Source organism: Pristis pectinata, chromosome 27 (genome assembly GCF_009764475.1).
Source record: "Pristis pectinata isolate sPriPec2 chromosome 27, sPriPec2.1.pri, whole genome shotgun sequence".
NCBI classification, from domain to species: Eukaryota; Metazoa; Chordata; class Chondrichthyes; order Rhinopristiformes; family Pristidae; genus Pristis; species Pristis pectinata.
In genome coordinates this window covers 1,250,272-1,278,228 of record NC_067431.1, presented here as the reverse complement: position 1 = coordinate 1,278,228, position 27,957 = coordinate 1,250,272, and the positions used below count along the sequence as shown (strand labels likewise).

The 27,957-nt window shown below is 43.2% G+C and overlaps 1 protein-coding gene across 2 annotated transcripts in view; it reads right to left on the bottom strand.

The window, feature by feature from the left end:
• prdm10 (PR domain containing 10) overlaps positions 1-27,957 on the bottom strand; it is a 153,299-nt gene that overhangs the window by 112,236 nt on the left and 13,106 nt on the right. For both annotated transcript variants that reach the window (XM_052040007.1, XM_052040008.1), the window contains exons 2-5: positions 17,476-17,633; positions 11,290-11,454; positions 10,602-10,661; positions 2,176-2,283 (exon numbers count right to left, since the gene is read on the bottom strand). In XM_052040007.1, coding sequence (XP_051895967.1) covers positions 2,176-2,283; positions 10,602-10,661; positions 11,290-11,454; positions 17,476-17,568 — 426 coding nt within the window. In that variant the 5' untranslated portion in view covers positions 17,569-17,633. The remainder of the gene's footprint in view (positions 1-2,175; positions 2,284-10,601; positions 10,662-11,289; positions 11,455-17,475; positions 17,634-27,957) is intronic.

The following is a 27,957-nucleotide window of genomic DNA, read 5'->3' as shown; positions in this document are numbered from 1 at the left end:
ATAACAATGAGTCGGAGTACAGGAAACTTCCTTAACAGCGTCAGCATACCTCCCAACAAGGATGTTGGTTGCACTTAACTAAAGGTGCAATGTGTCTGCTTGTACAGATCCCACCTTCCCCGGAAACAATCCCAATGATTAGGGAACCTAAAGCACATCCTCCTGGACCATCCCTTCAGCCAATGCATTTATCTGACCTATCCTTCTGTTCCTAGACTCACCAGCTCAGGGCACCAGAAGCAATCTACAGATTACAGCCTTTGAGGTCCTGCTCCTTAAACAGTTACCCAGTTCCCTAAACATGTTGCAGGACCTCGTCCCATCTCCTCCCTGCGTCATTGGAACCAACATACACCATGACCTCTGGCTGTTCACCTTTTCCTTTCAGACTGTCCTGTAGCCACTCCGAGGCATCCCTGACCCTACCACCAGGGAGGGAATATACTAACCTTAAGTCTCTCTTGTGCCCACAGATATGCCTAGATTCCCCCCTTACAATAGAATTCCCCACCACTTTTGCTCTTCCAGTCTTGTTCCCTGCACCCACCCCCCCCTGAAGCACAGCAACACCCACTGTGGTGCCATAAACTGAATGACTGCTGGAGTTCTCCCCTGGGAGGTGACCACCCTCCCCCCCCCCCCCCCCCCCATCCAACATGGTATACTTGTTAGGAAGCAAGAGTAGGCCATTCAGTCTTCAAGCCCGTCTTAAACGGCAGAGCAATCAAGGCTCATCATCTACCTCAATACCATCGTCTCTATACCCCATGATGCCTTCTGCATCTAGAACTTTACCCATCCGCTTCTTAAATATGTTCAGAGGCTTGGCCTTTATGACCCTCTAAGGTAGCCATTTCCACAGCTTCAGCTTCACCAACTTAGTAAACAAATTTCTCACCTCAGTCCTGGATCTCGTACCGTAACTTGAAACTGTAACCTCTCATTCTGGACACCAAAGTGGAAATCTAAATTGCTCCCAATCCTCAAGTCTGTTACTTGGGCAAACTTGTATAACTCTCCTTTGAGTCTAATAATACTCTTAAATACTTCTGTTAGCCACAGTTGGATTGCTTTTCCTTTGGTATTTTTGATCTAGGCAGGAATGGAGAACTGCATTCATTCCTTGAATGTTAGCTACTCCCTACCTTCCTTTTAAGGAAACTTCTTGATCCTTCATAGCCAATTCACTCCTCATCTTTCATTGTTTCCTTCATTTAGACTTGGGACCCTAGTTTCAGGAAGGACTTTGCATCTCAATGAACAATTCTATCATTTTACAGTCACTCTTGCCTGAAAGACCCCAACATGACAAGATTATGAAATAACTCTTTCTCGTTACACAATATCCAGTCCAGCATAACCTGTTCCCAAGTTAATTGTTCACACAATGGTCCAACAAACCACCCTGTGCACACTCCAGGAATTCTTCCCCCACAATATTATTGCCAGTTTGGTTTGGCCAGTCAGTATCTAGATTTAAGTCACCCAAGTTCAATTCTTTTGCTACATGTATCTTTAATTACCAATTTGACGCCATCCTCTACCACTACTATTTGGAGGTCTGCAGACATTGGTATCTTCCAAAATATCAAATACCATTGGATATACAACTTCCATTCTTCATCACTTTGCAGCTTTGTCTCTGTAGTTGTTACCTCTTTGTATCTGATTACACCTGTTTGTGCTGTTAATTTGTTCATCTTGTTACAAATGCTTTGTGAACTCAGAAACAAAACCTTCAGATTTATCTTTTTAATTATTTTTAAGATATCTAAACAATTTTATTTTGTGCTAATAAACCTATTTGTTTAACTGGCACCTATAGCTTGCCTGGACCCTATTTGTTAATTCACCCTCTGGAATATTCTGTCCCTTCCTCATATAATTTCTGCTCTGCTTCCTAGTTGCTCCTCTCTACCATTCTAGATTTCCCCTCCCTGTCATCGTCCTTCCCTTAATTGGCGCCTTGTTTATCTTCAGTCCCAGTTGAAAAATTATCTCTATTGCTCATCATCCAATTCCACACAGTACTCTGCTCTGGATACTACTTCAACTTCTTACTCCCCAACGCTCTTGGTATTGGGATACAGGTTTTCTACACATAGATGGTCAGTAATATGGTTATCATTATATCTGACAATTATTGAACTTGTGCTGAACTGAAGATGATTTTACCTGAGAATTGTTTTCCACTGGTATTGGCTGCTGGGTCTCTGTCACACTGCCAAGGACTGCCAAATTGGCACCAGACACGTTCTGGCTGGCAGGCAAAAGAACTGTTACCTGGATGTAAAGAAACTCACTTGTCAGATTAAGGAGCTTAATTTATTCAATTTACCCATTATTAAGAAAATACTTCACCATCAACTCAAAGAGATCCCTCAAAATATGAGACATCACTCTCAGAAAGCACTAAATATCACCGTTTTGAAGTTTGCCCTCAACTGCAAACTATATTGTTCCCTGTTCAGAAGGATGGATCCATTGTCAATGAGATGAAATATAAACATCTGTAAATGTTTCTTTTGGTTTACTCCAAATTCTTCATGGAGGCAAAACAGCTACCCACATCAACCATCTGAATTGGCTCAGGAGAAAAATCAAAAAAATGCATATGTTGAAATCTGAAATAAAAATAGAAAATGCAGCAACCACAGAGTAGGCTGGGCAGTATCTAAGGAAATATAAATAGAATTAACATTTCAGATCAAAGACTCTTCAACAGAACTTTTTCCAGCATTTTCCTGTTTTCTTTGGTTAGAAAGAAACCAGGCTGGTTTTAGGAGATTTGAGCTCCTTCAATCCAGATATGGGAGGGAAAGTATTCCAGTTGTTGTTTAATATAGAGCTTGCAGGGTGATAATGAAGAAAAACAAAGATGAGGAAGCCAAGCATAATAAATAAACACAAAGCAGTAATAAGGAGAAGAGCAGTACAAGTACCACAAGTTAGAAACAGTCAGAATAGATGCTTGAAGTCACAAAAGGCAAGACAGATGTGAAGGCCATTTGGCTCACACTTTCAAGGAAACCTATAAATTCCAAACGTCAGGTTTACCAATGCCATACTTTGAAGCCCATTCTATGGCCAAGTGTTGCCTGTTGTTAGAAAGGACCTCATAACATCTGCTCTTTTACCAGTTTTTACCTCCATACCTTTGCCCCTAGTTAAGGTTCTAATGTAATTAATGTTCCTGATTAAACTGACCCACATAGCTTAAATCTCTCCATAACAATCACCCTTCATCTTGCCTTCAAGGCTGTTTTTTAAATCATCAGCTTCAATCCCCTACCCTCAGTAAAGCAGCTTGACCATCTCTTCTACATCTTAAGCTCAAGGAGTGAAGTAACACAACAGTTTCAGCACTTTGCTTATTTACTGCTGCATGTTTATTGAAACCAAAATAGATTTTATTTATACTTCGTGACTGCTTTCATCTTCTGTTCTTGGAAGTTAAATAATACCGTTTAAGCACTTCCCCTGCTCAAAACAAACATACATTCCTTATTCCAATTCTTAATCAGGGCAGGAGAACACAAAAATAAGCAAGTTTGTGTTTGATACCAAGAACTCAAACTGTAGAATGTCAGTAAGTGTAAAATGCAAAATTCAGACAGAATGCATGAAATGTATAATGAAATAAAACTAAGGAAAATCCCAGGGCTTCAATAAATTAAGTCGGCTGTTGTTATCCTGCCCTTTTATGTAGATTAAAAAGATAACTGTGCAAAGGCAGAAAGCAGTTTTGAGCAAAGACTTTGTGTCATTGGATAAAAAAGTGGGGGACAACAATACAGACGTGGTTATGGAGCGAAGCGAATTACGTTTCAGGTCGGACTATAAGAGGGGTAAAGAAAATATTCAGAGCTTTAGTATGTTCAATGGGAGACAAAACGCTGAGATGAAATGAAGTGTACCCCAAGCCATTAAGAAAAGCACAAGTGAACAGTTCTGCGAGGTTTGACCATACTTTCCCAATCCTCACTTACTTCAGGCATGGTGCCAAAGGACTGGAAGGCAACCAACAGTTGCTGAGAAAGGGAGAAAGGAGTGGGCCACACAATTACAGGGCAGTTAGCTTCACACTGATGATGGGTAAACAGTTTTTTGAGAGAAAGTGCAAATAATTTGAAATTGTATGATTAATCAAGGAGGGTCAGCAAGAACTTGTTGACTCCTTTGAGAAGGTAGCAGGGAGGGTTGAGGAGGGCAGCACAGCTGACAGGGATCCAGGCAAGACACTCCCACGTGGCCAACAGACCAGAAAAGTCATTGCATTTGGACTAAAAGGGTAAATAGCAAGCTGAATCCAAAATTGGCTCAGTGGCAGAAGCATAGTGTATTTTAATGATTGCAATATGGTTTGCATTGGGTGTCTGGAGGCTCAGTGTTACGTTGCAAAATGTATCAATGTTTTAAGCTTCTTGACTGTTTCACAAGTCCAACTGTTCGCTTTTGTCTGCTCCGAGTATTTGGCACAGACCACAGCTTCTGTATTCTGTTGCCAACTCTTACCAACTGTGCTTCCAGAGGATCTCAGGAAATGAACTATTGTTTGCTTCTGTACAAAAGTATCTATTGCAAGAAAGCTCCTTAATTTTGCACAAACATTGTGTCTGCAAAGACACACTCTCAACCCGCCATGCCACAGCACATATGCCTTTCATATTTGTTACCAGATGCTAACAGTTCATAAGAGGTAATTCCAACCAACTCCATTGAAAAGCGTGGCTGTGGTTAGTTCAATGTCAACGATTTAGTCTAAGGTACAGTAAGAAGACAAATCTGTTTCTTCTGTACAGAAAAGTATTTGGGAAAAGGAAAACAAGGTAAATGAGTAGATTACGAACAGTATGGCATTGACAATTGCAGAGGAACAGGAGGATTTTGGAGGGTACACTACTGATTCCAGAAGGAAGCAGGACATTTAAATAAGGTGGTTGAGGCAGCCAATGATATTCCTTCTTTTGCAGCCAGGACAGAAATTACAAAAACAAAAAGGAACATAAATTAAAAGGCAGCCAAGACAGGCTGAAGAGTGTGACTTTTCCTTCCGATATCAAGAACTTTGCTTGTGTCTGCATTACATTTCATTTGTTACTTCAGATCATTAAGTGTATTTTCCCTAACTCAGCTCTTTAATGAAGCAACGTCACCCTCAAACCCAACTTTCTCTCCATCTTCATATGCAGTTTTTCCCATTCCTTTCTAAGATAAACTTGCTCCTGGGTTCCAAATAATCATTACATTTTCCCGAGAAAGAAGTAATGACTTCCTCACCACCCTCCACATTCCACAACCCACCAAACTGTGTTAGCTACAACCTCCATTAATCTGACACACTTGGGGTTTTTGCACGTGCCTGACCAGCAGATCTTCCAGACTATCGGATGTTATTTCATTAATACTCCAACACACTTACTAACATTTCAGTGAAGCTGGTAAATTTAAAGAGATGTCTGGAAACAGAACCAGATAGTTTCAGGGGAGGATGGCCGACAGAACAGGTGAGGCACATGGGAGCAGGACCCTGGTGAACAGATGGAGTGTGGGAACTGGGGCCCTAGTGGGTGGGTGGGAAGCACAGGAAGCATCTCCTGGTGAGCCAGATGCCCAACCATCAGGGCTTCCATTGGATTGTGGATTATCAGAGTTTCACAGGATATATAGAAAATTTGAAATAGTTAAATAGTTAACCCTTCATCTGACTCCCCAACATTTCAATTCACTGTATAAAAGGGTTTAAGATCTCTTTTTAACATTCCCTGCTCCAGTGAAGATAGATTTTAGTATTTAAAATCTATCATAACAATAGTCTATTAGCTCTGGTGACTAAGCCATAGGTTACATCTCCTCAGGTTTAACATCCAATCCATTACCAACAAATCACACACACATCTCTGACCAGCCAACAAGCACAAATTTACCTCAATTTATTTACTTGTTATTAGTCCACTTTCCTATTTATAAAGTTCCAAATGCTTGTAGATGTTAATAGCTTTAGCTACTAAAACTCAACCTTTCAGAAGAAAATAGATGTCAATACTTATCAATGAAAAGCAAAACAACTGAAGGTGCTGGGAATACAAAATGAACACAGTTGTGGAAACACTTAGCAGTCAGCAAAGAAAAACAAAATTAAAATTTCAGATCCTCCTGCTGAAACTTTCACTATTTCAGGTTGCCTCAAAGTACTTTACAGTTAATAAATGCATTCGTAATTGTACTGTTACAAAAAATATCTCAAGAAAAAGATGTAAAAAAGAAAATTCATGCAAGGAATATAGGCGCCACGAGAAACACCAAATGTAATGCCATCCCTCACTGCACTTGAGGAAGTGGTGGTGATACACTTTCTTGATTCACTTCTAATTCAGCAATAAATAAAGAATGGCAATCTATTCAGACTGATGGAACATCGTTGGGGGAAGGGGGTGAGAGGGGTGCAGTATTAGGTTGACAATCTTTCATTCTGAAGATCATCAAACTAAAACTAGAATCCTGGTTCTCTCTGCACAAAAAGGCTGCCTCCAGCACTTTTTTTGGGTGTTCCAGCAGCTGCAGTGTTGCTTTTGGGGTGTTATTTGGTGGGGAACCTGCAGGTGGCACTCTCTCCACACACCGCCTGCCCTTCACAAGCTGCTGTTCAACTGTCACAGTCGGGCAATGACAAAAAATGGACCAGGAAACATTTATAGTCCTGCAGGTGAAGGCAATTCAACATGCTTATCCAGGTACTTTATAATTATGGCAGTGGTCTTCTGCTTCCCCCACCCTTCCAAGCAGCAAATTCCAGACTCCCTTGTTCAGTGATTTTCTTTCTCTCAACTCCCCTCTAATCCATCTACGATGAATTTAAATCTGTGCTCCTTCATTACTGATCTCCTTGCTAGTGGAACTTGGTCTTGTCTGCTTACCATGTCTAATCTTCAATTTTACTTATTTAAATTAAATCTCCTCACAATCTTCTTTGTTCCAAAGAAAATAGCTCCAACCCAGCGAGTCTCGCATCATAACTGTAACTCTCCACGTCTGGCTGCATCCTTGGAAGTGTGCCCTCGGCCTGCTCAAGTGCTGTCACACCTCTCCAGCAGTGTGGTGACCAGAACGGGATGCAGTCCTCTATCTGTGGTCTCACTAATCTTTCAAGCAGTTCTAGTGATCTTCCACTCTTGATTTGTAACCTCGTACAATAAAGGCATATGTCTTATTGTGTGGTCCTCCCCTACATTTGGATGGCGCTGTCAAAAGGAGGTCTGTTGTGCCGCTGCTGTGCACTTTGCGGATGTTACACACTCCACAACTGCAGGGGAGGGAACGCTCAGGCTGATGGATCAGGTCCCCATCACATGAACTGGATTTATCTGGAATGTGTTGAATTTCTGGAGCTTTAGTTACTAACACAAGGACAAAGTATTCCAACATACCCTTAATATGCTTTCTAGATGCAGAAGGACTTTCGTGAATCAAAAGGCAAGTCACTCACCACAGAAAGAGGGTCTAACCTGCTCTCAAAGCCCTATTATGTATCTGGCTAGTCCATTTAAGTTTTATGGTTCAAAGTGATCCCCACAGCCCACCCAGAAGGAAGCTGATGCTGGTGGGGGACTGGGGTGATCGTGTTGCTGGTTGACAATGTGGAGGAACACTGTTTTTCAGGGATGCTCATTCCCTCGCATCTTGTTATGCGATTGTTATGCAATTGTTACTTGTCATTTATCGAGCCAAGCTGACTGCTGCTCCAATCTTGCTGCATGGGGATACAGACCCAAGGGACGAGAACACTGCAGTCATCAGCAACCATCCCCACTTCTCACCTTAGGATCGAGGGTGGGTTGTTGACACAGTAGCTGAAATGGTTGGGCCAAACACAACATAGATTCAGAGCTCTGCAGCACAGAAACAGGCCCTTCAGCCCAACTCGTCCATGCCGGCCAAGGTACCTTCCTGAGCCAGTCCCATTTGCCTGTGTTTGACCCAAATCCTTCAAAACCTTTCCTATCAATGCACCTGTCTAAATGTCTTTTAAATGTTGTAATTGTACTCCTCTACCACTTCCTCTGGCAGCTCGTTCCATATATCCACCACCCACCCTGTAAAAAAAACATACCCCTCAGGTCTCCTTTAAATCATTCCCCACTCACCTTAAACCTGTGTCCTCTTCTTTTAGACTCCCCTACCCTGGGAAAAAGATAGTGACCATTCACCCTATCTATGCCCCTCATGATTTTGTAAACCTCAAATAAGGTCACCCCTCAGCCTCCTTCACTCCACATATACAGTCCCAGCTTATCCTGTCTCTGCCAGTAACACAAGCCCTTGAGTCCCAGCCACATCTTTGTGCAATCACAGGTAAACGGGGTGGTGAAGGCGGTGTCTGGCATGCTGGCTTTCATCAGTCAGGACACCAAGTATAGGAGTTGGGACGTTATGCTACAGTTGTAGAGGCCACACTTGGAGTATTGTGTTCAGTTTTTATCATCCCATTATAGGAAAGATGCCATTAAGCTGGAAAGAGTGCAAAGAAGATTTACAAGAATGTTGCCAGGACTCAAGGACCTGAGTTATAGGAGAGGTATGGGCAGGCTAGGACTTTATTCTTGGTGCACAAGAGACTGAGGGGTGACCTTACAGAGGTGTACAAAATGAGGGGCATAGACTGTGCATTCACCCTATCTTTTTCCCAGGGAAAGGGATTCAAAAACTAGGGGGCATAGGTTTAAGGTGAAAGGGGAAAGACTTAAAAACAGACCTGAGGGGCAACTTCTTCACACAGAGGGTGTTGTGTGCATGGAATGTGCTGCCTGAGAAAGTGGTTGAGGCAGGTACAACAACAACAACATTTAAAAGATATTTGAATAAGGAAATGAATAAGAAAGGATATGGGCCAAATGCAGACAAATGGGACTACCTCAGATGGGCATCTTGGTTGGCATGGACCAGTGGGGCCAAAGGGCCTGTTTCCATGCTGTATTACTGATTCTTTTCTGCACCCTCTCTAGCTTAATAACATCCTTCCTGTAGTGTGGTGACCAGAACTACACATAATGTTCCAGGGACAGTCTTACCAATGTCCTATACAGCTGTAACATGACATCCCAACTCTTGTACTTGGTGCCCCATCTGATGATGGGAAGTGTGCCATACACCTCCTTCACCACTTTGTCAACCTGTGTCACCACTTTCAGAGAATTAGGTACTTGTACCTAGGTCTGTTCTACGACACTCCTTGTCATTTACTGTGCAAGTCCTGCCTCAGTTTAACTTCTCAACACTTCACACTTGTCCATGTTCAATTCCACATGCCATTTCTTTGCCCACTTTCCCAGTTGACCTAGATCCTGTTGTAACCTTGGACAACTTTCTTCACTGTCCACCACACGACTAATTTTGGTGTCATTTGCTAATTAACTAATCATACCACCCACATTCTCATCCGCATCATTAATATGTATGACAAACAGCACTGTGGCACACCACTGGTGACAACCTTCCACTCCCACCCTGGATCCTATGTGATATCACCTTCTGGACCAGCCTATCATGTGGCACCTTGTCAAAAGCCTTACAGAAGTCTATGTAGACAAGATCTCCCTCCCTGCCCTCATCAATCCTCTTAGTCACCTCTTCAAAAAAAAACTCATCCTCATAAATAACTGCAATGTCCTGGAGCTAAAAGAATTTTCCTCCAAAAACTTAAAACATCTTCCTCTGGCAAAGTTAAGAGTGGGACTGGATATTAAGGATGGGAGTTGGACAGCAGTGGCGGTGGGGGGCGGTGGGTGCTGAGGATTTGGGCCTCAGTCAAGTTCTGAAACCATCAGTACATTTTCAAATTTGCTTTGGCTGGAACTAGACTGAACAGCCAAACGAAGGATATAAATAAACATTACTTAAAGACATTGACAGTGACAAGTGTAAACTGCTGCACAATACATAAAATAAGAATAAAATAAAAAGGCTGTGAACTGGCAATGTTGTGTGGTATCAAAATACTAAGGCAGCTTGCTCCTCGATTTGCTGATGACATTGGGTTCTCACATATATGCCACTTTATGCCAAACATTCTCATGGACTCCCAAATGTCAATGTGAAGGGGCCAAAATAAAAGTCATGGCTGCGATTCAAACAAGACAATGTTGAAGCAATCTGTGGAAATCAAAAACGTGTAGATTTTTCTAAGTCCTGAACTAATGTCAGTGAACACATTGACTGACCTATAATCCCAATATTTTGTTTTTTTATTTCAAATGAGGAGACGATTTGAAGGAAACCTTCGCTAGCCTGTCACCATGTACAGTACAGAAAGATCACTCCACCATCCTGTACTAAGAGTGGAGACGAAAGCATCAGCTACCACCACGTTCTAATGTACAGTGGAGACACAGCTCTGTTGACCTGCCCTCATACACGGTATGGAGGGATCTCTTCACCAGTCTACCCTAAAATAACACACATAAAGATGTCTGTACAAGCTAATGCAAAATTGCAGATGGATACTTCCACCATCCCTTCTTAACATACAGTACACAAAAAGCTCTCCATCAGAAGAGAGGTTCAATTACTTTAATTCAGAGCAATGACCAGAATAGCCTTCGTACCTGCTGAGTGGTTGTGTCCTGTTGGATGTACGCTACCTGGGACTGATCAGTGAAAACAGCCTTCAAAAAAAAAGAGAGGGATTTACACCAAACTATTTATTGTCACTGATCACAAGTCTTACTCCCCAAAGTTCCCTGAACCCACCCCCAGAGGAAATAGTCACAGGGTAACAAAACCACACATTTCTTGAGCTCTGTTAACGTAGTAATGACTTTCAAGATGTTTCACAGGAACATTATCACCCAACTTTTGACACAGAGCTACACAACAACACACAAGGATGTGATGAGCTGCAGGAAATAAAGTGTGATCCCAGACCTTCTAGAAATGCCATTAACTGCCATCACAGACATTAGTTTAAAGATATCACACACTGAAGAGACAGCCTTATACACATTGTCCATTTGGATCAAATATTTACATCTCCTCACAATTCAATAAAATGACTAATCACTGGCACCTCCATAGAGATGCAATTCGAGTTTTCCCATTTTACAACCAATCCAAAAGGTGGATGCTTTGTCCAGGTAAATGAGCAGCCAGGTGAGGATCCCAATCACTGATGGGCACCCCCATCCAATGGCTCAATGTGGTTTGTACCAACCTTGTGAGCCAGTTTTGTCCTATAGCCTCAAGGAACATTCACAGAACCCCAGGCTCTAAAATGACTGTCATTTCCCAGCTTACCTGTGTCCCATCAGCCTGGTGAATGTACACTAGGGTATGTTCCGCCCCATCCACAGATGTGTAAGACGTTCCATCTGCTGCATAAACCACTTGTTGTGATGGTCGATCCTGTTCATCTGTGTAAACAATCTGAGCAACAGCACTACTCTCTGGAACAAAATGTACCTGAGGAAGAAAATGCCAAGTCAAGAAATCTTAAGACACCAAAGGAAACCCTCAATTATCACACAACTAAAACCACTTACTCAAAGCTCCACCCCAAATCTCCTCCTTTTGAGGACCTACAAGCTGTTTGTTTCAAAGTGATAACACAAAGTTAGCATTAAAAGAGAAAAAAAAATCATTAGGTGTAACAATCCCCAGAAAGTAGAAGCTGCAGGAAGCATACTGTCTGTCATACTGTCTGTCTCTGATAATGGAAAGCAGGGAGATGAAACAATTATTTAATAAACTTTGGATATCCAAATATGAGAGCAGTTAAAATCCTGAAGCTCACTTTTTTGGTTCAGCTTTTACCACCTGAATGCATTATTTATTCACATTTTCTCCCACATTCCCACAATAATGATTAGCATTTCCAAAGAGGAAAATGACAGGAAAGTTACGTGGAAGTTAGCGGTGTGGCGTCATGGGAATAGAAATTCAACATCATCCTCCAAAAGAACCTGTTTACAATAACCCTTCTCTGGAATGACAGACGGCGGTGAAATCATGCATCACTGGAAAAGGCAATTCAAAGCCAAATCCGTCATAAACCAAACACAGCAACTAAATATACATCACTCCTACACTCGATGACCTGCTCAAGCTTTTGATTGAGCCATGTTTGTGTTTTAAAATCTTATTTTTAAAATCTTTTTTATGCCAAAGAAAGAACGTATAACAACAATAAACAAACTGCTGGAGGGACTCATCGGGTCAGGCAGCATCTGTGGAGGGAAATGGGCAGTCAATGCTTCAGGTCGAGACCCTTCACTGGACTGAAAGATAGAGGGGAGGATGGCCAATATATAGAAGTGAGGGGAAGGGGTGGAGGATATAACATCAATATCATTAATTAGATTGACTTGTGCTGGGAACTTTGGTCCCAATTCGTCCTGAATTATCTGTCACTATGTGTCTGTAGCTTTTCTACAGTAAGTTAGTTTGTGTGTTTTATAGAAACAGGAAAATAGGACCAGGAACAGGCCATCCAGCTCTTTGAGCCTGCTCTGCCATTCAATGCGATCACAGCTAATCCTCCGAACCCTGCTCCAGCTTTCTCCCCATATCCCTTTACCCCTCTAGCCCGAAGAGCAGTCTGAGAAATCGTCCCTGAACTCCCTCCACAGCAAGAACACCTTTCCTCAGATAAAAAAAACAAAACTGAACACAGTACTCGAGATACAATTGCCAGACATTCCAGATCCTGTTATAAGGGCCCACATACATCTTAACCTCTTAACCAGCTACTGCAGCCACACGCTTGGTTTCAGTAATTGGTCCACAAGAACACCCAGGCTTCACAGAAACTCTGGAGACACAAGGGACAATTAAAGACTGAATAACCTATTCCCATTCCTGTGCTCTGACAAAAGCAGTAATTCACTCCTGGTTCCCTCAATCATCATTATTACTACTCATTCATGGTTAAAGCTTGTCTTGCTAATTTTTTTTTAAATTCACCTTCCACCAAATGAGTAGTGCATAAACCAGATAGGATTGCTCACTGCTAAACAGAAGTGGAAAGAATTGTGACTTGTTAATTAGTCAATAATCATTGTCATCTTTTATTTCCACCCCAGCCGCTGTCCCCAATGCACACCTCAAATTTATATTGGGATGGTGAACCACAGAACAATCCAGCACAATACAGGCCCTTCAGTCCACCATGTTGTGCCAACCTTCAAACCACTCCTAAGACTATCTAACCCCTTCCTCCCACATATCCCTCTATCTTAAATTCCTCCATATGCTTATCTAACAATCTCTTGAGCTTGACCAACGTATCAGCCTCCACCACCACCCCAGGCAGCACATTCCATGCACCAACCACTCTGTGGGTGAAAAACCTCCCTCTGACGTCTCCCTTGAACCTCCCACCCATTACCTTAAAGCCATGCCCTCTTGTATTGAGCATTGGTGCCCTGGGGAAGCGATGCTGGCTGTCCACTCTATCTATTCCTCTTAATATTTTGTATACCTCTATCATGTCTCCACTCATCCTCCTCCTCTCCAATGAGTAAAGCCCTAGCTCCTTTAGTCTCTCCTCATAATCCATACTCTCTAATCCAGGCAGCATCCTGGTAAATCTCCTCTGCACCCTCTCCAACGCCTCCACATCCTTCCTATAATGAGGCGACCAGAACTGGACACAGTACTCTAAATGTGGTCTAACCAGAGTTTTGTAAAGCTGCATCATTACTTTGCGACTCTTAAACTCGATCCCACGACTTATGAAAGCTAACATCCCATAAGCTTTCTTAACTACCCTATCCACCTGTGAGGCAACTTTCAGGGATCTGTGGATATGAACCCCCAGATCCCTCTGCTCCTCCACACTGCCCAGAATCCTGCCATTAACCTTGTACTCCACCTTGGAGTTTGTCCTTCCAAAGTGTACCACCTCACACTTCTCTGGATTGAACTCCATCTGCCACCTCTCAGCCCAGCTCTGCATCCTATCAATATCCCTCTGTAAGCTTCAACAGCCCTCCACACTATCCACAACCCCACCGACCTTTGTGTCATCTGCAGACTTGCTAACCCACCCTTCCACCCCCTCATCTGTCATTAATAAATATCACAAAAAGTAGAGCTCCCAGAACCAATCCCTGTGGGACACCACTAGTCACAGCCCTCCAATCCGAATGCACTCCCTCCACCACAACCCTCTGCTTTCTACAGGCAAGCCAATTCTGAATCCACACAGCCAAGCCTCCCTGGATCCCTTGGCCTCTGACCTTCTGAAGAAGCCTACCATGCAGAACCTTGTCAAACGCCTTACTAAAATCCATGTAGACCACATCAATCTTCCTGGTCACCTCCTCAAAGAACCCTATCAGGCTTGTGAGGCAAGATCTTCCCTTCACAAAGCCATGCTGGCTGTCCCTAATCAGTCCATGATTCTCTAAATGCTCATAGATCCTATCTCTTAGAATCCTTTCCAACAGCTTGCCCACCACAGACGTAAGGCTCACTGGTCTGTAATTCCCTGGACTATCCCTACTACCTTTTTTGAATAAGGGGACAACATTCGCCACCCTCCAATCCTCCGGTACCATTCCCGTGGACAACGAGGACTCAAAGATCCTAGCCAACGGTTCAGCAATCTCCTCCCTCGCCTCGCGAAGCAGCCTGAGGAATATTCTGTCAGGCCCCGGGGACTTATTTGTTCTAATAATTTCTAACAGCTCCAACACATCCTCTCTCTTGATATCAACATACTCTAGAACATTACCCTTACCAACACTGTCCTCAGCATCATCAAGACCCCTTTCCTTGGTGAATACTGAAGAGAAGTATTCATTGAGAACCTCACCCACTTTCACATCTTCCAGGCACATCTTCCCACCTTTGTCTTTAATCAGACCTACCTTTACTCTAGCCATCATTCTGCTCTTCACAAGAAAAAAGCCTTGGGATTCTCCTTAACCCTACTTGCCAAAGCCTTTTCATGTCCCCTTCTTGCTCTCCTCAGCCCCTTCTTAAGTTCCTTCCTTGCTACGCTATATTCCTCACGAGCCCTATCTGATCCTTGCTGCTTACATCTTATGTATGCTGCCACCTTCTTTCTAACTAGTTGTTCTACCTCCCTTGTCACCGATGGTTCCTTCACCCTGCCATTCCTTCTCTGCCTCACCGGGACAAATTTATCCCTAACATCCTGCAAGAGATCCCTTAACATTGACCACGTCTTCATAGTACATTTCCCTCCAAAAATGTGATCCCAATTTACACTCCCAAGTTCTCGCCTTATAGCCTCATAGTTTGCCCTTCCCCAATTAAATATCTTCCCATCCTCTTTGCTCCTATCCCTGTCCATGACAATGCCAAAGGTTATGGAGCAGTGGTCCCTGTCCCCCAAATGCTCACCCACTGAGAGATCTGTCACTTGACCCAGTTCATTACCTAAAGTTAGATCTAATATGGCATTCCCTCTAGTCAGCCTGTCAACATACTGTAACAGGAATCCGTCCTGGACACACTTGAACTCCACCCCATCTAAGCCTTTGGCACTAAGCAGGTGCCAATCAATATTTGGGAAGTTGAAGTCTCCCATTATAATAACCCTGTTATTTTCGCATCTTTCCAAAATCTGCTCCTCGGGATCCCTGCTGCGACCAGGCGGCCTACAGAATACTCCCAGTAGATTAATTGCTCCTTTCTTGTTCCTAACTTCCACCCATATTGACTCTAGAGAGGATCCTTCTACATTATCCACCCTTTCTGCAGCTGTAATAGTATCCCTGACCAGTATCGCCACCCCTCCTCCTCTTCTCCCCCCCCATCCCTTTTAAAACACTGAAATCCAGGAATATTCAATATCCATTCCTGCCCTGGTGTCAGACATTTCTCTGCAAAAGCCGCAATATCGTAGTCCCACGTACTTATCCAAGCTCTCAGTTCATCTCCCTTATTCCTGATGCTTCTCACATTTAAGCAAATGCACTTTAGCCCATCCACCTTACTACTTTTATAGCCTGTACTCTGCTTCTCCTTCCTCAAAACCTCTCTACGTTAGATCCGACTTTTCCCCATCCCCTTCTTCCTCTGACCTACCCCTCTGGTTCCCATCCCCCTTGCAATCTAGTTTAAACCCTCCCGAACCACCTTAGCAAACCTGATTGCAAGGATATTGGCCCCCCTCGGGTTCAGGTGTAACCCGTCCTCTCTATACACATCCCACCTTCCTCAGAAGAAATCCCGAAGATCCAAAAATCTAAAGCCTTCCCTCCTGCACCAACTTCTCAGCCATGCATTTCTTTGCCATCTCCTCCTATTCCTACCTTCACTATCGTGTGGCACTGGCAGCAATCCTGAGATTGCTACCCTTGAGGTCCTGTTCTTCAGCCTTCTGCCTAGCTCCCTGAACTCACTTTTCAGGTCCTCATCCCTCTTCCTACCTATGTCGTTGGTACCAACTTGAACCATGACTTCTGGCTGTTCTCCCTCCCGCTCAAGAATCCTGTGGACCCGATCAGAGACATCCCGGACCCTGGCACCTGGGAGGCAACATACCATCTGGGATTCATACTCACTGCCACAGAACCTCCTATGTGTTTCCCTGACTATTGAGTCCCCTATCACTATTGCCCTCCTCTTCTCCTCCCTTCCCTCTGAGCAGCAGGACCGGTCCCAGTGCCAGAGACCTGGCTACTGCTGCTTGAGCCCTGCAGGTCATCCCCCTCAACAGCTTCCAAAGCCGAAAACCTGTTACTGAGGGGAACAGCCTCCGGGGTCCTCTGCTCTATCTGCCTGTTCGTTTTCTTTTTCCTTTTCCCTCCCCTGACAGTCACCCTTCTATCTACTTCCTGGACCCCAGAAGTACCTGCTCTAAGGGGGGGAGGTGACTGTCTCCCGATGTACAGTATCTACATAACTCTCTCCCTCCCTGATGCTCTGCAGTGTTTGAAGCTGCATCTCCAGCTCGAATGAGGAAACATTTATTTTTGTAAAGCATGGTCTGAACCAGATTCAATCTTAAGGTCAAGTTGAGAACCTTCAACAGAGTCCCAGCACATCTTCCAGTTGCTCGAACTGGAGTTTTGGGAACTAGATTACAGTTCTAAAATTCCATACTCTATAAGACACAGCATGGCCCTGACCACTGGATAGGCTGCAGTGAATATATATCCCAAAGAGGGCTACTTGAACTAAGAGGAAGGCAACTGGCTAACTTGGTAAGTCATCATAATTTTTCCTTTCTAATCCCATTCCTCACATTTTTTATGCAACTCAATGTTAGGTTGACCTATCCATGACCAAATCAGCCATGATCTTATTGAAAGGCGGAGTAGGTGTGACGGGCCAGATGGCCAACTCCTGCTCCTATTTCTTATGTTCTTGCGTTTCTCTCTATTCATACAATACCACTGGTTCCCTTGTGGTCTGTCCAAGTGATCTGCCTGAGGCCTAACCTAAGGAACACCACTGATCACCAGATATACAAAGTAATTCCCCATTTCAGTCATAGGTTCTACTCACCTGGGTCGGAGTCTGATCTTGTTCAGATGATGTGCCCCAGACAGGAGGACTGTCAGTCTTAGACTCCATACCTGATCCCCTGAGAAGCCTCATGCAGCCTCAGTACGTCTCTTATTGCAGTCACATATTTACATCATGAACATAAATATAACTCAATCCTGGAAAAAGGCAAATATACAGACTTTTAACAAAGAGGTAAGCAAAGTTGAATAGGCTTAAGACAAGTGCAAAGTTTCGGTATTTGGCTTACGTCATCAAGTCACAAAGGCTTCAGGACACTTCTCCACCTGAGGAAGTTTTAATAATTTCACAGACGTGCAAAACTTGTTCTACTGCCGCTGAATAGCAAAAGCCAAAGATCAGAATGCTCTGTCAGCCTTATTATTGTGGATTGTTGTTTATATCTGTCAATTCAGAGAGCAAACTCAACTTTTAAAAATCTATGCAAGGATTTAGGTTAGGACCAATGCATACTGATGTACAAGCTGCCCAGATAACTATCATATTTTAAATCCAGCCATCACATAAAAATTGACCACCAGGTAAATTGTAAAGTGATGTTCATGGCCTAAAAGACAAACCTATTAACAACCAGACAGTGGGCTTGAAATTCTACTGTCCTTGTGTTAAAAAAAGCGCCAATAACACTAAGCAGGGAGCCTGCAGCTCTTTGTCTCAGTGCTGTTATTTCATGGTTTACTACCACACACCTTACACCACAGCCTGAGTGCATTGGCAATCAGCATATATTAAATCTATATAATTTTTTTCAATTACACAGATCTCTGGAAAATCAACAGTACTAATGACATCAGGGCTCCAGTTCTTAAAGAAAAACTGATCAGTCAATCACATGACTGTTGAAGCTTTACAAATACTGTGCAAGCAGTCAGTCTGACAAAGTCATCAGTGGATTCCACTGCAAACAGTGATGGCAGTGATTCAGTCCGTCCTCCAGCAGACAAGGCCACCTGATTACCTGACCCAAGGAGGAGCAGTGGCTCAGCTGTTTTCTCACAAGATTAAAGTATTTGCACTCCCAGCAATTACACCAACAAGCTCTCACTTGCCCCTTGACCAGCCAGCCCAGAATGCCACTATACCAAGTCAGAGAATGACACAGTGGCATTGCAGGTAATGCAGCAATATCCCAGCTCCATTAACCAAGGTTTGATCCTGAACTCCAGTGCTGTGTGGAGTTTGCACATTCCCTGTGACCACCTGGGTTTCCACCCACATTACAAAGATGATTAGATTAACTGGATACTGTAAATTACCCCTGACGTAGGTGGGAGAATCAAGGGGTGTTAATGGAGATGTACAAGAGATTATGGAGAAATAAATGCAGAAATGGGATTGTTCTGAGCGCCAGAACTGATTGGTTTTAGGCCAAATGGGTGGTTCCTGTGTCAAAAGTAAATGGAACATGACATTAGGAAACAAGGGCTCCTTGTGGTCGGTAAATCATTTGGTGCCTCTTGCACTGCACAATGGAAACTAGTGTCGTTGAGTCAGTCGTAGAGCACAGAAACAGACCCTTCGGCCCACCACGTCCCTGTGACCTTTTTGCCCATCGACATTGATCCCATTTAGAGGAACTGACCACTCAATCACAGATGGCAGCCATGACGGAGGGTGGCAGCTGAATATTACTGACTGCAGTGTTTCCAGATGGGGCAGGGCTTGATGGGGATAGCAGGGTGGCAATGTTGCTTAAAAGTCACAGACGTGAGGAAGAATGATATATTTGAAGGATTATCAAATGAAGCTATATGGGTTAAATCATACAACAAAAGAGGGAACATCACACTATTGGAAGTGCAGTCCTTGTTGCTTCTTTGGTGGTGCCACAGTCTCAAGGATGACTTGCTTCTATGGATTTTGAAAGCAAATGATGACACTAACATGGCACTTGTACCTCAGATGGGGCAGGAGACGCCCGAAAGAATGGGAAAATGGATAGTTTAAGGTGATGTGCTTCTTCCACCGTTTGCTTTGGGTTCTGACAATGCCGTGACACATAGACTCCCCATCATCTGGAATGTTCCTTTTCCAACTTGAGGGAATGAACCAAGGATTTCCATTTGTTGCATTTTTCTCCAAGATGGCTCCAAAAGCATCCTTGAATCTTTTCCTTTGCCCACATAGTAATCTCTTTGCGTGAATGAGCTCAGAATAGAGCGTCTTATTTAGAACATGGCCTGTTTCAAGGGAGCTGAATGAATGCAATTCAGACTTCAGTGATGGGGATGGTGGCATTCATATGCTTATCCTTCCTGCAGAGTTGGAGGATTTAACACAGACATCGGTGGTGTTATCTTTTCACTGCCTTGCGATGCCTGGCATTGGCAGCGCAGGTCTCAAATGCACATAAGGGTGCTGAGATCACGAGTTTTGGGCTAGATTTGACAAAAGTAGTCTTAGATGAGATGAATATATGGCCTTAACAGTTAGGCAGAAAAATGACAAATAGAATGTCATCCACATTAGTGCAAGATGATGTACTTGGGGGAAAAAAAGCAAGGAAATTTGCAATAAATAGGTAGATATTGAGTGACAAGTCATGAAGTCACACCATGCAAAAGCAGGCCCTTCAACCCGTCATGTCTATGCCAACCATGAAGTACCTATCTCTACTGATCCTATTTATCAGGACTTAGTCCATGACCTACAATGCCTTGGCAATTCAAGTGTTTGTCCACCTGCTACTTAAATGTTCTGAGAGTACCCACATCCACCACTTTCTCAGTCAGTGCATTCCAGATTGCAATCACCCTCTGGGTGAAAATACTCTTCCTTGGATCCCCTCTAACCCCCTTAATCACCACCTTAAATCTATGCCCTCCGGTCCTAGAAAACTTCCACAGGGAGAAGTTTCTTCCCATCCAAGTCTCCCATAATTTTGTATACATCTGTCAGGTCCCCCCTTTTACCTCCTTACTCCAAAGAAAACACCCCGAACCTATTCAGCCTCACCCCATAACTGAAACCTTCCATCCCTGGCAACATCCTGGTGAAGGTGGAGGAACAAAAGGAAACTTGGAGTATATCATTGGCCTATGTTCGCTACCTTTAACATAAGGTGGCTGGAAGGATGTATGGGATGCAATGCTTCATCAGCCAAGGCATAGAACGCAAGAGCAGGGAGTACTGTATAGAGTTCTGGTCAGCACATAGGAGAGCTGTGGCTACACTGAAAAGTGAGCTACAGAGAGGAAAGACCAACTAAGCTCAGGCTGTTTGGAACAGAAGAGGATGGGGGAAGATTTAGCTGAGTGTTCACAATTAAGAAGTCAGAGACAAAGTAAAGACGAAGGGAGTTATTTCCCTTAGCAGAGGGGTCAAAAACGAGGAGCACAGGTTTGAAGCAACTGATGCAAAGATTAAAAGGGAAATGAAAATATATTTTTCCCACACAGGGTGATGGGGGTCTGGAACTCACTGCCTGAAAGGGTGGTAGAAGAAACTCATTATATGTGAACAATATGCAGACATATACTTGAAGAGCTGTGACCTGCAGGGCAACAGCCCAACTACTGGATCGGTTCAAGAACTCGTTCTCCAAATTGGCACACATCAGCCAAATGGCTTCCACCCATTTAGTAAATTGTCAAGACGTCAATGAAACCATTCACCAGCCAAGCTGCAGCCCAAGATGGGGAGCACTGTGTAAAAGCAGTAGACCATGCAAACATAATCGGGAAGTCAGACGCAAAAGGGGAGCACAAGTGTGAATTTGTAGCATTAGCATGATGAAGCTGTTAATTACATATCTGCAGAATGAATACTTTGATTTCATGAATAAACACATGGCATGTGATGAAGGGGAGATTAAAGTGGTCGCCCATAAGGAGAAGTCAACATGTGACTGTAGTGTCAGTTAGTGTGGGAATTATATTTCTTTATTCATTGGCAGTGCCTCAACATAGGCATTCTGCTAACACAGGAATTGATTTCCTCCTTCCAAGTAAGAAGACTGCATGATTTGGACTCCAACTTCTGCTTGTTCAGGACCATGTGACTGTGCTGACACATCACCCACATGGACATACTCAAAGGTTTGCAACACATCCCGTCTCGCCAAGGGAAGAAAGTTATTTCATGCTTATTTTTCTAATCACATGGCACTTAAAATCAAAATGATTTTGAAATTTATGATAAATGAAATTTCTGTGCCAGGAAATATTTCCACATTTAAAAAGAGATTTGTACCTTCTGGTTCTGCACCAACGTACATGAAAAGGTGAACACGTTACCACTTGGCTACTCTGAAAATTCTAGTCCACAGTCCTTTTGTACAAGTCAGTAGTTAACTCAATGAATAATCTCTAATCAACATCACCTTCACTCTAGTTGATAATTCTAAAGCTTGACTATCAGCTGACTGCAGCATGCCACTGTTGACAGTTTTCCGAGTAATACCAGATGCACACTTCTCCCTTGTTTTCTTATTCCTTTCCTTCGATATGGTACACTAGGACAAAAGATACTATTTACTGGCAGATTTACAGTATTCTGTACAATTGATTACTCTTCATGTGATTGAAACAGTTTCAGTTGCTGAATTAAATTCTGTAACATCATGTTCCTGGTGAACACATTATTGTTATCACTGCTGTCAATCATCAATACAATTTTCCCAAGCATGAAACCTGCTCCAGTTTCAGTGCAAGTACTTGGTAAAATTGTCACATGTAGTGAAAGGCTCATAAGGCTCAGATAATACCAGCTTGACTCCTTTAAACACATGGATAATGTGTTTATATCGTGTAAATACTGGACTTGTAATACACAGGTCACAATTTTAAACCTCACTGAGAAAAGCTGCAAAGTTAAATTCAGGTGATTTGTGGGCTAGAATTACAAGCAAGACCCAAATAACACGGCAACAAAATCTCCCATTATTTAGCACCTTCGGCTCAAGTTAAACATATCGGATGCTCCAATGGACTATTGACATCAAACCACAGAACAAGGCATTGGGGCAGATGCTCCAAACCTTTGGGCAAAAGATGGATCAAAGGGGAAAAGACCTGCAGCAACTTTTGGAAAAAATAAATCCAGAGGCTTCAGACTCTTCTTGTGCAGTCCCTTGGGATTGAGGATGACCTGCTTCCAATGGTTTTGTGGGTTTTGAGTTGGCTAACGTGGCAACTGGTGGCTCTTCTACATGTGGAGCCAAGCAGAGGCTGTCAGCCACTTCAAGAGAACTCAGTAGCTTCTGTGTGCTCCCAATGCGTGGCCTTGAGGCTCTCAATACCATCTGCAATGCTCCTTCTCCACCCTGAGCAATCACGGGCCAGATATTCCCAGGAGTCACTGGGGATGTTGCACTTCAAGGCAGCTTTGAGCACATCCTTGAATCTTTTCTGTCTGCTTGTTCATCTTTTTCCATGACAAAACTTGAAATGGTGTGGCTCTTTCAGGAGTCTGGTGTCGGGCATCAAACTTGGTCTATCCAACATAACTGACTGGGTCTCAAAGCTGGGAACATTGTTCCAGGACAGGATACCCGTGTTGGCTTGCTCATCTTTCCAGTGAATTTAAAAGATGTGAGAGAGTATTGACTTTTTTCCCCCCAATAGGTGCCTGCTGAAAGTAGCCCAGGTCTCAGAAGCACAGCAGGGCAGGGATCACTACCGTGTGACAGAACATGAGTTCAGTGAAAGTGTCAGGCCTTGATCTTCAAGCACCCTTCTTCATTGAAGACAACTTTGTAGGCACTTTAAAGATGGTTGTGAATTTTCTAATCAATGTCTTTTGCTGAGAGGTGGCTCCTGAAATATGGGAAGTGGTTTACACCTTCCAGCATCTCACCATGAGCCTTTATTGTCCAAGAGCAGAATGGGGTAACTCGGGCCTTTGTCTTGCAGATGGTTGGAGTCGTGCCCATCTTCTCTCAGTGAAAATGTCAATGATGGTGGACCTCAGCCTTTGGGCAAGCATCAACCCAGGTGCCATCTTCATACTTCAGCTCAATTAGTGAAGTTTTAGCAACCTTGGTGCTGCAGGGTGGACACTGTAGGTTGAACAACTTCTCATTAGGTTCTGAAGATTTGCTCCATTCCCATGAGAATTTTGTTGGAGATGAGATTCAACACTACATCAAGAGATTGAGAAAATTGTTGGGACTACCACACAACCTTGTTCTGACACCAGTCTTCAGTGAGAATTGATCCATTTCCTGACTTGCAAATCATTGTGGATCAAGTGCAAGATGCAGATAAATTTCTGTGGAAACCTGATTTGAAGAAGATTTCCAGGGCCCCTCTTGACTGGTGGTGTCAAAGGCTTTGGCGAGGTCAGAAAAGGTGTAGGATGGTGGCTGGTGTTATTCTCTGCATCTTTCTGGGGAATTATTGGAGGATAAAGATCATGTTCCTTGTGTCTGTGGATGAAGATAACCCACATTGTCATGGGGAGCAGCTCTTTATCCACAGGGAGGAGGCAGTGATGACAACTTTCCCTATGGTGGACAGCAGGAAGACTTGTCTGGAGTTACCATCATCAGACTTGTCTCCTTTCTTGAAGATGGTTATAATCTTCATGATTATCATCTCCAAGATCTCCATAATATCCTCTTTACCCAGGTGCAGCGATGAGTCCGTGAATTTGTGATGTAGCTGAAGCAAGGTTGCCAATGGAGCAGCAATTTACAGACCACAGATGGAGGAAAAATGTTCCCAAAATGGTCCCCCACTGAAACTTAGATCAATAGGCCAGGTCCATTCCCCAATACAAGGTCTAGTATGGCCCCATCTCTATTTGGACTGTCTGCATATTGTTTCAAGAAACCCTCCTGGATGTACCTAACAAATTCCGCTCCAAGGGAATCCCAGTCAATATTGGGGATGTTACAGTCATCTACCACAACGTAGTATAATTCCAGCAAAGTGATCACCCCTTCTTCACTTCTGAGCTCTTTCCGTATATCCTTCTTGGAGGAGACTTCTCAGACATCCTCCCTCATTACTGCAGTGGTGGTCTCCTTGATAAATAATGCAATGCCCCCTCCTCACTTACATTTCTCCCTACGACACCTGAAACTTCTGTACCCAGGACTGTTGATCTGCCAGTCCTGCCATTCTTTCAACTATGTTTCAATGATTACAACAATATTGTATTCTCACATGCTGATCAAAGCTCTAAGTTCAGCTGCCTTACCAATCAGGTTCCTTGCATTAAAATAGATGCAATTTATCCTTCCAGTCCACGCATATGAGTCATCATGCCCACGAGTGCTCTGCCCACTGGACCGACTTAGTTTTACTTCTATATTTGACTGAATCTCGCCATCAAAATTCAAGGTGGCTGAGGAGCAGCAGTTGACTGCTTGCAGTCACATCGAACTTAACTTTTAAAAAGGAGATTTCAATAGGGGGGCAAAATCAGGTGGAAGGATCCAAACATGAAACATGATTATAAATTTGTGAGGTCATCACACATTTGAAGATTTCGCAGAGAGAGACAGTCAAGATGATGAATAAGTTTTCAATGGAAGGGGTTACAACTCAAATTCCCTTGCAGTAAAGGTAATATACTGTTGCCTTCCAAATTACTTGCTGTACCTGCACATTAATATTCAGCAATCTGTGCATGTCCCTTTGTTAATCTCTCACATTTAAAACATGCTCTAGCTTCTGCCCTTTCTATTTTTATTCCACCAAAGTGGCTGAACTCGCATTTTTTTCTACATTACATTTTATCTGCCATGTCCCTGCCCACTCATTTCCCCAATGCCTCTCTACATCTTCTCCACAATGCCACCCAGCTTAGAATCATCAGCAAAATTTGGAAATACATTGTCCTCTCATCCAAATGCTGGATATGGATCGTGGACACTTGCAGCTCCACCACCAACTCCTATGGCACCCCATTGGTTTCAGCCTTCCAACCCAAAATTGACATTTAGTCCAATTGTTTTCTGTCCATTAATCATTCTTCAACCCAGACCACCACACCACAATATTAGCCTCAATCCCATGTGCTCTAAATTTGGTTAAAATCTTTTGAGGCACCTTTTCCAAACACTTTCTGAAAGGCCAAATATACACATCAACTGGGTTTTCATTTATTTTTCTAAATATGACCTCAAGAAACTCCAATGGATTTGTCAGACATGATTTCCCTTCCATAAACCTATTTTGACTCTGCCCAATCCTATTGTTGTTATCAGAATGTTTGTTACCATTTTCTGAACAATAGATCCTACTTCTGATCACAGGCTACCAGATCTGTAGCTCCATGTTATTATGCTCCATTTTAAAACAGTACGATTACATTTGCTATCTACGCCTACGTCTATGATACAGTCCTGGAATCGATGGAACACTGCAAGATAATGGAAAATGTGGATGCATTGTGCATTATCAGAGTCAGAGAGCATGGGAACAGGCCCTTCAGCCCAACTGGTCTATGCCGACCAAGATTCCCAACTAAGCTAGCCCCATTTGCCTACATTTGGCCCATAGCCCTCTCAACCTTAACAACATTTAAAAGGTAGCTGATTGGAAATGTACCAGCCTCAACCACTTCCTCCAGCAGCTCATTCCATGTCCTGAACACACTCTGGGTGAAAAGGTTGCCCTCAGGTTCCTATCAAACCTCACCCCTCTCACCTTAAGCCTGTGCCCTCTAGTCCTTTATTCCCCAACCCTGGGAAAAAGACTGTGCTCATTCACCTTATCTATGCCCCTCATAATTTTAAACACCTCTATAAGATCACCCCTCATTCTCCTGCACTCCAATGAAAAAAGTCCCAATCTGCTCAACCACTCTCCATAACTCAGTCCCTCGAATCCCGGCAACATCCTCGTAAATCTCCTCTGCACTCTTTCCAGCATAATGGCATCTTTCCTATCGCAGGATGACCAAAACTGAACATAATATTACAAATGCGGCCTCACCAACACCTTGTACAACTGCGTCACAACATCCCAACTTCTATATACACAGAGTAGTGGGAGCCTGGAATGTGCTGCCAGGGTGGTGGTGGAGGCAGACAGCATAGGAGCATTTACAAGACTTGACACATGAATATAGAACCATACAGCACAAAACAGGCCCTTCGGCCCACCATGTTGTGCTGTCCATCAAACCACTCTCACACTACTTAACCCCTTCCTATAGAACCATACAGCACAAAACAGGCCCTTCGGCCCACCATGTTGTGCCGTCCATCAAACCACCCTCACACTACCTTACCCCTTCCTATAGAACCATATAAATATGCAGAGAAGTGAGGGATATGGCCAATATGCAGGGAAGAGGGATTAGATAAATTAGGAGTCATTAGTTTAATTCGTTCAGTACAACATCATGGGCTGAAGAGCCTGTCCTGTGCTGTACTGTTTTATGTTCTTTTAGTCTGAATGTACTTAAGATCAACAGAATCAAAAAAAACTGACACCCATTAACCCTGAAATCTGTTGGCTTAAACCAAATTTTAATACCTCATCCAGCTTCCACCCCATGTGTCCTGTTCTCATTTCTGAGAAATTTATTTTCATTCTCCCATATTCTCACCCCAGTTGCCTCACAGCAAGTTATCTTTATGCTTTGCTCTTTATGTTCAGCAAGTTGCTATCATTTCCTTCTATATCTTCTACTCACCATTTTTCAAATTCTCATTTTGACCATCTCACATCTGCTTTCACTGTCTCAGTACAGGCGTCTCATTTCAGCACTGCCGTTAGGTTTAACATGTTCTGCCTTTTTAAATTACAGTTTGTCTCAATTTTCCCAATTTATCTAGGCATATGGCATGCACATCTATTGTATATCTTGGCTTAAAGTTTCACTTAAATAGACATAATCTTGCACTCCCTCTTTCCCATTTCAATTTCTCAATGCCATCAGTTGAATTTTCTGCCCAAATACTTTAGGCCTTCGTTTCTTCTTGAACTTTGCCTTGTTCAAATCCTGCACTCTTGTTGCTGAGCTTTTGTTATTCATTACATCAGTTCTAACTTGGTTTTGATTGCCATCTCCCAATTGTTTTCCTGCTGTTATTTTCAGTAATCAAATCAAGCAATGCATCTTTCCTCATCAGACTAGAAACAGTGACTGAAACAGTTACGCCAAATAACTGAAAAGTTACAAATTGTGATTCACTTTCTTGGAAGACATTTCCCTGAAAGAGGACTTACCCAAGTCCCTCAACATCCATCATAGAATCCAAGAATGGTTCCAGCATGAGGTCGCTTGGCCTATTGTAGCCACATCAGCTCTCTATCAGAGCAATTCTGGAGATTCAACCCCATCACAGCCTTTTCTGTTAGAGAGTAATTGGAGCATGTAACAGGTCCTTCAGCAGACCAAGTCAGTGCCAACCACCAAGATCCCATATTATTCTCCCCATGTTCTCATCAAGTTCCCCACCCCCACACCACCAGATTCTACTAGTCACTTACACACTACCTGCAATTTACAGTGCCCAATTAATCTACTACCCCAGGTCTGAGATGTGGGATAAAACTGGAC